The 13249-nt window shown below is 44.3% G+C and overlaps 1 protein-coding gene across 9 annotated transcripts in view; it reads right to left on the bottom strand.

Annotated features, from left to right (window-relative positions):
* Positions 1 to 13249, bottom strand: part of ASTN2 (astrotactin 2) — a 996620-nt gene that overhangs the window by 392251 nt on the left and 591120 nt on the right. For all 9 annotated transcript variants that reach the window (XM_070459205.1, XM_070459200.1, XM_070459201.1 and 6 more), the window contains one exon: positions 12724 to 12874. In XM_070459205.1, coding sequence (XP_070315306.1) covers positions 12724 to 12874 — 151 coding nt within the window. The remainder of the gene's footprint in view (positions 1 to 12723; positions 12875 to 13249) is intronic.

Genomic DNA, 13249 nt, shown 5'->3' with positions numbered 1-13249 from the left:
CAGCAGGGCCTGGGCTGTGCTCCAAGTGATCTCTCACGCTTCCGCTCCCCCTCACGAGTCCTCCTCACTCTTCTTGAGTTCTGATTCCTTAAATGACAGTCCAGCTGAGCCGCTGGAAGTGGATGGCACCAGGAATAGAGAGACGCAGCCTCTCTCCTCCAACTGAACCAGACGCCAGTTTCCACCTCCCTCTGAGTTGTGCCAGAGAGGGGCCTGACTGATAATACATGAAAATTTGTATCTTTACCCATCTCAGCTTTTTAAAAGGCAGCTTTTTTGGTTGTTTTTGTTGCCTCTCAGCATCTTAGGATAATCAGGGGTCCTCTCATCCTTCCAAATATCTGGGAGGCCAGATGGCATTTTAGGTCAAAGTGGAGAAAAAAGAAAAGGAGAAGAGGAGGTGGGGATGTGGCCTGTGATTTGTAGTGAGGTGTGACAGAGTGAGATCAGTCTGGAATTCAGAGGCAGTTCCTGACATTAGATTCACCTCCTAAAAAGATGCCATCACTCCACAGGGTCTGGCAGATATACAAACCCCTGCCCCTCTTTCAGTCCTAAATTTCTGTGAAAACATCTAGCATGGCCTTTTTTTCTCCCTTATCCTTCTTTGTGCTTTTCTACATACTCCTCTTCCCTGCTAGACAGTTTCACTTTTCTCATGTGTAAAGTGGAGATAATCATAAAACCTAGCTCATGGGATGACTGTGAGAATTAAATTGGTTAAAATAAGCAAAGCACTTAGAATCATGTCTGGCACGCAGTCACTGTGAGGATGGCTGCTCTTATGTACTAGCTTTTCTCGTTTGTAAAATGGATATAATCATACCCATCTAGGGGTGGTTATAAGCATTTAACTGCCATGAGCATAAGTGAAATGGAACACAGTAGGTGCTCAATGAGTGTGAGTTTTCTCCTACATCACCTCCCTTCTCCCTGGGACTCATTTCAGCACACGCCCCCCCACCCCCTGCCATGGATATTCTTGTGTAGAGATCCAAAATGACCTGTTGAAGGTCACACTGCAAGCCCTGCTGAAACCCATCTTGTCTTCTGAACCAGATGAGGAAAGAAGGTGGGGCTCTTCTTCCTGTATTCTCTGTTACATTCACAGGACTGGATACAGTGTTGCTAAAGTCAATATTTGGATTGCTACTGTGGCAAAGATGATACTAAAAGACTTCTGGTGTAGGAAGCTACAATTACATGGAAGGGGTCTGTGATCCAATTTTGATTCTTATCACTGCTTCCCTACATGAGCGTGAGCGATTCCCACATCCATCTAGACCTTTGTTTTTCTGTCTGTGTGGTGGGAGAGGTTCTGGCATGGTCACAAGATCTCCAGGGTGACCCTTTCTGGTCTGTGAGTCTAAGCTGCAGGAACATGCATAGACTGAAGATGACCACACATTCTTGGAGACTCATCTCATGAACAAGTGCAGTCTAGCTCCTGCCTCTTGAATCTGGGCTGAAATCAGTGACCTGTTTGACCAGTAGATTGTGGTAGAAATGATGTTCTGGGACTTCTAAGCTTAGGTGTTAAGAAGACCGACAGCTTCTGCATAAGCTCTTGGGGCACTTATCTTGAGGTGTTTCCTTTGCAACCTGTGGTGCCAGAGAAGACTCTTAGAGTCCCTTGGACTGCAAGGAGATCCAACCAGTCCATCCTAAAGAAAACCAACCTTGAATATTCATGGGAAAGACGGATGCTGGAGCTCCAATCTTTTGGCTACCTGATGCAAAGAGCCAACTCACTGGAAAAGATCCTGATGCTGGGCAAGACTGAAGGCAAAAGGAGAAGGAGGCGGCAGAGGATGAGATGGTTAGATAGCATCACCGACTCAATGAACATGTGTCTGAGCAACTTCTGGGGGAAAGTGAAGGACAGAGATGCCTGGTGTGCTGCAGTCTATTGGGTTACAAAGAGTCAGATATGACTTAGCAACTGAACAATAACCACAAACTTTGCAAATCCAGCCTCTGTGGCATGAAAAGTCCAAGCCAAATAGAGACACCAATAGGGCAAGCACTCTGGAAAAAGAGCCAGCTGAGATCTAACAGAACCAGGATGAACCAGCCCCAGCACCGGGGAAGTGCAGAGAGCCTCTGGGACACTCATTCTCCAGCCCCAGATCCCAGCCATGTGCTGTAGGTCAGAGACACATCACTCAGCCAAGTCCTTCCCCATTCCTGACCCACAACACTGGGAGCAAAACAGACTGTTTATTTCAAGCCAGAGTTGTGGTGGTTGTTTTTTAACTCATTCTTTCTTTTTATTGTAACTAATGTTTCAAATTGTTAACATGCTCCAACAATCAAATATGATCTTCATAAAGGCATACATTAAAAATGAACTATAGACTATATTCTAAATAACCATTATTCAATAGAACTTTCTTAAAAAAAAATTTTATTTTATATTATAGTTGACTTATAATGTGTTATTTTCAGGTGTACAACAAAGTTATATGTATAGCAAAGTGAGTGTATATATATATATATATATATACTATAACTAACTTTGCTTTACTATGCCATCTGGGATATATATATATATGTGTGTAGGTGTGTGTGTGTGTATATATATATACCTATAAAACAGAATATTGAGTAGACAACTCTGTGCTATACAGTAGGTCCTTGTTATCTATTTTATACATAGTGATGTATATACATTAAGCCCAAACTCCTAATTTAGCCTTCCCCCACACCTTTTCCCTATGTAACCAAAAGCTTGTTTTCTAAGTCTGTGAGTCTGTTCCTGTTTTGTAAATAAGTTCATTTGTATCATTTTTTTATATCCCATATATAAATGATACCATATGATATTTGTCTGTCTTTGTCTGACCTACTTCAATCAGTATGACAAACTCTAGCTCCATCCAAATTGCTGCACATTAAGACAGTTACACAATAGCAGAAAATTGTAACAAAGAAGAGGAGCTATAGACTGACACTTATAAAGGGGCTGAGGAGGATACATTTTGATCACCGGATTGTCTAGGGCTGAGTCCAATAAAAGGCCCCTTCTGGAGCTGAGAAAACCAGGATAACACAAGGGAACAGCAGGCGTGAAATGCTTCGGGGGCAGCAGCTATTCAGAGATGGTGGGCGCGTCCCCTGCAGGATATCATGATTAAGTGCTTACAGTTTCTCTGGTTTTGTCCTCTATCTTGATTAAAATTTGCAACGTTTATGCTGCCACACAGAATAAATGGAACCATAGCTTACTTTTCAAACTGTGTCTTGCTGACATCATTCTGTTTGTCACATTTAGACCACTTCTAATAGATAACATTTTTTTATTTTTTGTACTCTTTAGCACATTTAAGAACACAGTATTCTCTCCCTCCCTCTTTTGATGCTTCATTCATTGCTACCTTCTCCATCCCTGGTCAAGAGGTGAGGGCCTCCCTGGAAATAATTGAAACTCAAAATAACAGGATGATTTTTTATATATCATCTCTGGGATCAGCCTGCCTTCCCATATTATTATTCACCTGCATTAATGTTCCACTGATGGTATAACAAATTATCATGACTTGGAAGTTTATAAAACACCAATTTATTACCTTGCAGTTCTATAGGACAGAAATACAAAAAGTCTCACTGGGTTAAATTCAAGGTCTCAACAAGGCTACATTCCTTTTCTAGATTACATGGCAGGCGAGAGGGAGTCCATTTCCTTGCCTCATCCAACTTCCAGAGACTTTCTTTAACTTCTAACCCCTTCCTCTGACTCAGTGGATATGAATCTGAGCAAACTTTGGGAGCCAGTGAAGGGCAGGGGAACCTGGCATGCTGCGGTCCATGGGGCCAGAGTTGGACATGACTGAGTGACTGAATAACAACAAATCTCTTCCTACATCTTCAAAGCCAGTCATGCTGCATCTCTCTGCTGCCTTCTTCCTCCACATTTAAGGACATTGATTTTATTGGGCTCATCCTGATAACCCCAAATAGTCAGTCCCTCTCTTCAAAATTCAGCTTTTTGGCAACTAAACTCATAAGTGAATGCAATCCTCCAATGTCATATAAAATAACATATTCACAGGCCCTAGGTAGTAGAAAGTAGGCATCTGTCTGCCTTCGACACATCCTATGAAAGTGAAAGTGAAAGCGGCTCAGTTGTGTCTGATTCTTTGTGACCCCACAGACTACACAGTCGACGGAATTCTCCAGGCCAGAATACTGAAGTGGGTAGCCTTTCCCTTCTCTAGCGGATCTTTCTGACCCAGGAATTGAACCGGGGTCTCCTGCATTGCAGTGAATTCTTTACTTACTGAGCTATAAGGGAAGCCCCCCAACATTCTATGACCCTCCCCAATTTGGCAGCTGCACACCTAAGGACTACATTATCCCAGGAGAAGATGAGCACAGCAGAACCAGAATGCCAAGCAAGAGAAGGCATTTTTTTTTTTAATATGTACTTCAGAAATTGAGGTCTAATTCTTCTGCTTATTTTATATCTATCTATATATATAATAAGCAGAAGAATCTATAATCTGTTATAGAAGTGGCCTCCCTTCCAGCCATAAAGACTACTTGAACTGGGAGAAGAGAGGAATGTAGACAGCATATTAAAAAAGTAAAGACATCACTTTGCTGACAAAGGTCCATATAGTTAAAGCTATGATTTTTACAGTAGTCATGTATGTATGTGAGAGTTGAACTATAAAGAAGACTGGCTGCCAAAAAATTGATGCTTTTGGTGCTAGAGAAGACTCTTGAGAGTCCTTTGGACTGCAAGGAGATCAAACCAGTCAACCCTAAAGGAAATCAATCATGACTATTCATGGGAAGAACTGGTGCTGAAGCTGAAGCTCCAATACTTTGGTCACCTGATGCAAAGAGTCGACTCATTGGAAAAGACCCATGGGAAAGACTGAGGGCAGGAGGAAAACGGCGCAAAAGAGGATGTGGCGGTTGGATGGAATCATCAACTCTGTGGACATGAGTTTGAGCAAACTTCGAAAGATAGTGAAGGACAAGGAAGCCTGGCGTGCTGCAATCCATGGGGTCACAAAGAACAGCATGTGACTCAGTAACTGAACAACAACAAAAAGAGGAATGCTGGGTATTAAACAAGATGACCTTGTCAAAGGGATCCCGTGCTCTGTTCCCACCAGGCTGATGACATGAGTGGGTAGACAGGATGTGGGCAGTAGAAAATCAGGTGGGTCTGAGAGATATCAAGGCAAAGGCATCCATGTCTCACTTGCCAGTGTCTGGTGGATGGTAAATGTGGTCACGTGCTCTTCCTGGCATGAAATGTGCCATCTACAAAGGCCTTCATGGTCTGTCTGGATCAAGACAGCTTCAGCCAGCTTCAGACTCTGAGGTCCGCAGGGGTGGGTAGAAGAGCGACTGGACATTCCTCACGCCCTCAGTAGGCTGTGGAATGTCTCCGATGGTTGGAACCAACTGGCCTCAAATGCTGAGTGGTGGAGATGAACAGAACATGGCAGCAGATACCAGGATGGGCCACACACCTGTAAACTGGGTGGAACAGGGAAGTCCTGCTGTAGGTTAGAAAGGAAGAAGAGTGATGAAGGGCCAGATGGGATGGTGGATACTAGAGTGGAGTTAGTCCAGCATCAAGCATCCCTTCACACCCATGCCTTGGAAGTGCATCAGCCTCCTTGAACTGAGATGTTCAGAAGAGGTGGGACACAGAACACCTAAACTGACTAAGTTTCCACTGTCATTGGACAGAGCAGCAAATAAATAAAATCCAGTCATAGAAACATTATAGAAAATTAAATACACCGTGCTCCTTTGGACTGTATTGTCAAAGCTATGGTTTATCCAGTAGTCATGTATGGATGTGAGAGTTGGACCCTAAAGAAGGCTGAGCGCCGAAGAATTGATGCTTTTGCACCGTGGTGCTGGAGAAGATGCTTAATACATCGGTAATGGTGGCTTCCTCATCTCACACAGATGAGGTACTCTGTAAACCTCAGATCACTTCCAGTTACATTTTTTTGATTTTTCAGAAAACCTATGAGTTCAAGAGCTATTGTTCCCTTTGAAAAACTTAACAGCTGAAAGCTAACCAGGTCAATACAGATTCAAAAGCTTGGCAATGACCAAGTCAGGGCTCAACCCACTTCACCCAGACAAGTCTCCTTTCCGAGGTCCTTTGCCGCCGTCTCCTCTCAGCCACAGGGAAGCAGCCCAGGGCTTGGGCCTCTATCCTACCACCTTGCGGTGAAACCGTGGAAAGTCACGTTGCTTCCCACACAGGTGAGCGAATCTACCCACCAGGTCTGCGGTGAAGAAGAATGAATCATTGGATGTAGACATGCCTTAAGAACTCGAAAGTGTTCTAAAAATATAAGATATTATTTGTTTTTGCCAGAATAAGTTTCTTAGAAGATGGGCTACAATAAAAAAAATTTACCTTTCCCAGCATTATGGAAAGTCTACAGAGAAAAGAGAGATTTTTAATTTCAGTGTAAAAGTGGGTATTTCCCTGTCTGTTCCGAAGTCACAGAGAAGAGCTTGCCTTCTATCCGTCGAGCTCTGAAGTTGCAGCTTTAACATTAGATCCTTAATCTATAGAGGAAGGTCACTGACAACCTCATCAGACTGTTGAATTTTCTCTTAAGCTCCAAGGAATGGACGTACTTTCTCAGTCTCCTCTTATTTTTCCAGTTTACATTAATGAGAGGGGAAAAGAGATAATTCCTGCCTGCACATGAAGATACACACACACACAGACACACACACACACACACACATCTCTGCATTTATGAGGTTTCATTCTTTAGGGATGTGATGTCTATCCTTAAGAAGGACTTTAATTATTTAAGGAAAGAGAACTGATGAAAAAAAGAAGAACGAGACAACTTAGTCCTTTCAGAAAGATCAGACTCATGTTTTGGAGACAACATGGATCATTTAGAACATGTTTTTGAATTTTTTTTAATCCACTGACCAGCTCTAGTTCAGTTGCTCAGTCGTGTCCGACTCTTTGCAACCCCATGGACCGCAGCACACCAGGCCTCCCTGTCCATCACCTACTCCAGGAGTTTATCCAAACCCATGTCCATCGAGTCGGTGATGCCATCCAACCATCTCATCCTCTGTTGTCCCCTTCTCCTCCCGCCCTCAATCTTCCCCAGCATCAGGGTCTTTTCAAATGAGTCAGTTCTTCGCATCAGGTGGCCAAAGTATTGGAGTTTCAGCTTTGGCATCAATCCTTCCAACGAACACCCAGGACTGATCTCCTTTAGGATGGACTGGCTGGATCTCCTTGCAGTCCAAGGGACTCTCAAGAGTCTCCTCCAACACCACAGTTTAAAAGCATCAATTGTTCATCACTCAGATTTCTTTATAGTCCAACTCTCACATCCATATAAGACTACTGGAAAAACAATAGCTTTGATTAGATGGACCTTTGTTGGTAAAGCAATGTCTCTGCTTTTTAATATGCTATCTGGGTTGGTCATACCTTTCCTTCTAAGGAGTAAGTGTCTTCTAATGTCATGGCTGCAATCACCATCTGCAGTGAGTTTGGAGCCCAGAAAAATAAAGTCAGCCACTGTTTCCACTGTTTCCCCATCTATTTGCCATGAAGTGATGGGACCAGATGCCACGATCTTAGTTTTCTGAATGTTAAGCATTAAGCCAACTTTTTTACTCTCCTCTTTCACTTTCATCAAGAGGCTTTTTAGTTCCTCTTCACTTTCTGCCATAAGGGTGGTGACAACTGCATATCTGAGGTTATTGATATTTCTCCTGGCAATCTTGATTCCAGTTTGTGCTTCCTCCAGCCCAGCGTTTCTCATGATGTACTCTGCATATAAGTTAAATAAGCAGGGTGACAATATACAGCCTTGACGTACTCCTTTTCCTATTTGGAACCAGTCTGTTGTTCCATGTCCAGTTCTAACTATTGCTTCCTGACCTGCATACAGATTTCTCAAGAGGCAGGTCAGGTGGTCTGGTACTTCCACCTCTTCCAGAATTTTCCACAGTTTGTTATGATCCACACAGTCAAAGGCTTTGGCATAGTCAATAAAGCAGAAATAGATGTTTTTCTGGAACTTTCTTGCTTTTTTGATGATCCAGTGGATGTTTGCAATTTGATTTCTGGTTCCTCTTCCTTTTCGAAAATCAGTTGAATATCTGGAAAGTTGCCATTCATGTATGGCTGAAGCCTGGCTTGGAGAATTTTGAGCATTACTTTACTAGCGTGTGAGATGAGTGCAATTGTGTGGTAGTTTGAGCATTCTTTGGCATTGCCTTTCTTTGGGATTGGAATGAAAACTGACCTTTTCCAGTCCTGCTGGCACTGCTGAGTTTTCCAAATTTGCTGACATATTGAGTGCAGCACTTTCACAGCATCATCTTTCAGGATTTGAAATAGCTCAACTTGAATTCCATCACCTCCACTAGCTTTGTTCATAGTGATGGCCCACTTGACTTCACATTCCAGGATGTCTGGCTCTAGGTGAGCGATCACACCATCATGGTTATCTGGGTCATGAAGATCTTTTCTGTACAGTTCTTCTGTGTATTGTTGCCACTTCTTCTTAATATCTTCTGCTTCTGTTAGGTCCATACCATTTCTCTCCTTTATTGAGCCCATCTTTACATAGAATGTTCCCTTGGTATCTCTAATTTTCTTGAAGAGATCTCTAGTCTTTCCCATCCTATTGTTTTCCTCTATTTCTTTCCATTGAACGCTGAGGAAGGCTTTCTTTCTTTCTTTTTTTTTTTTCATTTATTTTTATTAGTTGGAGGCTAATTACTTTACAATATTGTAGTGGGTTTTGTCATACATTGACATGAATCAGCCATGGATTTACATGTATTCCCCATCCCGATCCCCCCTCCCACCTCCCTCTCTACCCTATCCCTCTGGGTCTTCCCAGTGCACCAGGCCCGAGCACTTGTCTCATGCATCCAACCTGGGCTGGTGATCTGTTTCACCATAGATAATATACATGTTTCGATGCTGTTCTCTCAAAACATCCCACCCTCGCCTTCTCCCACAGAGTCCAAAGCCAGAAAGATAAAGAACATTACAGTATACTAACACATACATACGGAATTTAGAAAGATGGTAATGATAACCCTATATGCAAAACAGAAAAAGAGACACAGATGTACAGAGGAAGGCTTTCTTATCTCTCCTTGCTATTCTTTGGAACTCTGCATTCAAATGGGAATATCTTTCCTTTCCTCCTTTGCTTTTCGCTTCTCTTCTTCTCACATCTATTTGTAAGACTTCCTCAGACACCCATTTTGCTTTTTTGCATTTCTTTTTCTTGGGGACGGCCTTGATCCCTGTCTCCTGTACAGTGTCACGAACCTCCATCCATAGTTCATCAGGCACTCTGTCTATCAGATCTAGTCCCTTAAATCTATTTCTGACTTCCATTGTATAATCATAAGGGATTTGACTTAGGTCATACCTGAATGGTCTAGTGGTCTTCCCCACTTTCTTCAACTTAAGTCTGAATTTGGGGATAAGGAGCTCATGATCTGACTTCAACAAGGAGCTCATGACCAGCTCTGAGACGTGGGCAAACCCTCCTCTCTCTCGGGGCTTCAGTCTCCCAACATGCAGCATGGCAGGCTACTTTGCAAATACTCTGATGTGGACAGCCGCTTATGCACACCCACCCAGCTTCTGCAAGCCCTCTTCCTGTTGCTAGCTCCCTACTTTTCCTTGAGGGCCTATGCCTCCCCCCGGCTCACTACCACAGAGTTTAGATGCAGCCGCCTCTGACGCACATCCCAAGTTCCGGGATGAGTCTAGTCCTTCCAACCACAGCGACTGGTACAGGGATGGGCATGAAAGACAAGCTGACCCAATCAGATGGAATTCTGTGACCTTAGTTGGAGGGACTAGGAAAGAGAATGTGGTGCTGGAGAAGATTCTTGACAGCCTCTTGGACTGCAAGGAGATTAAACCAGTCAATCCTAAAGGAAATGAACCCTGAATGTTCATTGAAAGGACTGATGCTGAACCTGAGCTCTGATCCTTTGGCCACCAGATATGAAGATCCAATTCACTGGAAAGGACCACGATGCCAGGAAAGACTGAAGGCGAAAGGAGAAAAGCAGAGCAGTGGATGAGATAGTTGGGCAGCATCACCGACTCAGTGGACAGGAACTTGACCAAACTCTCAAGTTTGCTCAAGGCAGGCCTGGCACGCTGTGGTCCATGGGGTCACAAGAGTTGGACATGACCCAGTGACTGAACAACAACGAAAGGAAAAAGACGCTGGTGTCCTGCAGGACTCACTGTGTAGAGAAGGTGTGGCGTGGTCCTGAGAGCAGAGCTGAGAGGAGATGGATCCCAGTGACAGTGTGAGCCCCTCAGTCCTACTGAGTGGACTTCCATTTCAGTCAATACATTGCCTCTTTTTGCCTGAAGTAATTTATATTGAGTTTCTATCACTTAGAATTCTAAAAATTCTCATCAATAAACTCTCCATTGCCCATTGGCTTCTGAAGACCTCTTGATCTTTGAGTCTGAAATAGTTTTATTGCACTATCTCATCCTCTAGAAGCTTCTTTGTACTGGTTTCCTGGCCCTCGTCTATCTCCCTAGAGGCTATGTAGGTGCTTTAAGAGCCGACTGTGTATTCCCTTGGTCTCTTTCAAAGAACCTAGTCCAGAGCAGGCATTTTCATCCATGGACTCATTCCTCCCTTCCCGCCCTCTTTCTTTCTTCTTATCTTCTGAGATGGGTACTGAGCTGGGTACTGATTGGGGTGCTGAGCTGAATCAACAGATTCCCTGGGTTCTCCCTCAGCTTATTGGGATAGCTCAGTTGGTAAAGTATCTGCCTACAATGCGGGAGACCTGGGGTCGATCCCAGGTTGGGAAGATCCCCTGGAGAAGGGAAAGGCTATGCACTCCAGTATTCTGGCCTGGAGAATTCCATTGACTGTATAGTCCATGAAGTCACAAAGAGTCGGACACAACTGAGCAACTTTCACTTTCACACGTGAAAAAAGCCAGCCTGGACTATAAATTATCACAGGTGGTATAACAGATAAACATACACAAAAACAGTAATGGTTCTCACCACAGCATGGTTATTTCTCCATTGGGGAGAGGGGAAAGGCTTCCTAAAGGAGATGGATCTCAAAGGAAGTCCATTTGTTTGCTACATTGTTAGGGGAGCAAGCCACTGAAGGTGAAAGAACGGCATGAGAAATGCCTCTGAGGCATTAAATATGTAAGTGTGTTCAGGGACAGCAACTAATTATCTCAATTGGTTCTAGAGTCAGTTCAGTTCAGGCGCTCCGTCGTGTCCGACTCTTTGCGACCCCATGAGCTGCAGCACGCCAGGCCTCCCTGTCCATCACCGACTCCCGGAGTTTACCCAAACTCATGTCCATCGAGTCGGTGATGCCATCCAGCCATCTCATCCTCTGTCGTCCCCTTCTCCTCCTGCCCTCAATCCCTCCCAGCATCAGGGTCTTTTCCAATGAGTCAGCCCTTCCCATCAGGTGGCCAAAGTACTGGAGTTTCAGCTTCAGCATCAGTCCTTCCAATGAACACCCAGGACTGATCTCCTTTAGGATGGACTGGTTGGATCTCCTTGCAGTCCAAGGGACTCTCAAGAGTCTCCTCCAACAGGACAGGCTCTAGTGTAGAAGGAAGTAAAGTGATGGAGAGGTTGGAGGGGGGCCAGGCCGAGGCATTTAGCAAGCAGGACGATGTTTCCCAAGTGAGCTTGTAAGACACCCCCACCTCGCACACACATGCACTGCTCATAACAGTGTTACAAATTCAGGCTCTGGGGACCGAACTCCCACGATAGAATCAAAACTTCTAGTGTAACATTTCACCTTCTCGTGGACATTTTACCTGGAACGTGCATTTTAAACAAGTGCCCTTGATCATTCCTATAAGACGCATCATCCAGTCTGGGACCCTTTTCCAGTTTGGGACCAACCATGACGCTCATGTATCTTCCATGTTCTTACCGCACATTCGATACTAAAGCTCCGTGCAAGCAAGGACACCATCCCCTCCGTGGCTTTGCATCCCCCAGCCCCACTCTCTTCCCAGTGCACACTGACTCATCTTATGAAGCCCATTACAACACCACTGTCTCCAGCAAGCTTTCCTCACACTTTAGATCTCACCTGCTACTTCTCTTCCGAACAGATGACATGTTCCCCACTGACTGTCCAGAGACAAGACAGGCCCGACCTCACTCTCAAGTGGACTGTGAACTTCCTGGAAGGCTAAATCCCCACATCGATATATTGTGGAGGGCAAAGGTGCCAACTCATTTCCATTCTGAGCGCCTTTACACATGATCCTATCCAGAGGCGTTCTCCTGCGTTTTATAAACAGAACTCCTTGAGAGATGCTCACTGTTCACTGACTATGCCCTCAAACTCTTAATCCAATTGAGCACTTGCAGTGGTTTAGTGCATTTTGTACCTGTGGGGTGGAGCAGGGGCAGAGCTGGGGTGCTGGTGAGCCAGAGGCCAGGAACTCTCAAGGACCTACTGAATAGTGGGCACTGAAGCTGTAATAGCTCATTTCATTCTTCCGACACTTACAGGAGGTCCGTGTGATTGGGTCCCACTGTCGAGATGAGGAAATCAAGGAGGGAGGCCTGATGTACTGAAGGCCACGAAGGCAGGAGCTACGACCTTGACCTGCTGCCCCCTCACAGAAGGGCCTCTGGCTGGCAGCCTTGGCACCAGAGCCAGCACCATGTTCACAGGCAAGGGCACTTACCACACACCCCGAGGAGTCCACCTGACGGTCAGCCACACACTTGAAGTTGCGCGTGCAGCCCCCGTTGTTCCGAGAGCAGTCACGGACAGGCCCGAAGGAGGACAGCAGGTCGTTGATGGTTTCAAAGTACGTGGACAGCATCGCATCCTCCCTTTGAGAGAAAGGGGACAGTTACATCCCAGAGACATCGGCATCACTGAGTCAAAACCAATTTTAATGTACATTACTTTTGAGATCATTATTCATCATATGTGTAATCAAGAGAATGATACAAATGCTTATTTAAAAAGAAAATAAGAAGCAAAGAAAACCAAAAAGAAGTAAATTCAGTGGTTATACTATCATATGACATGATGGTTGTTTAGTTTTGATAAAGAGGTATATATTTGGAACTTTGTACCTTTTATTTCAATAACCCTCATAATTCTTGAAAGTAGACATATGATTTCCATTTTACCAATAAGTGAACTGTGACTGAAAAAGGACAAGTATTATTTACAACAGCCAAGAGATGGAAGCAACCTAA

This window comes from Odocoileus virginianus, chromosome 31 (genome assembly GCF_023699985.2).
Source record: "Odocoileus virginianus isolate 20LAN1187 ecotype Illinois chromosome 31, Ovbor_1.2, whole genome shotgun sequence".
Lineage (NCBI taxonomy): Eukaryota > Metazoa > Chordata > Mammalia > Artiodactyla > Cervidae > Odocoileus > Odocoileus virginianus.
Note: the sequence above shows the minus strand (reverse complement) of the source record. Positions and strands in the feature narration are given on the sequence as shown.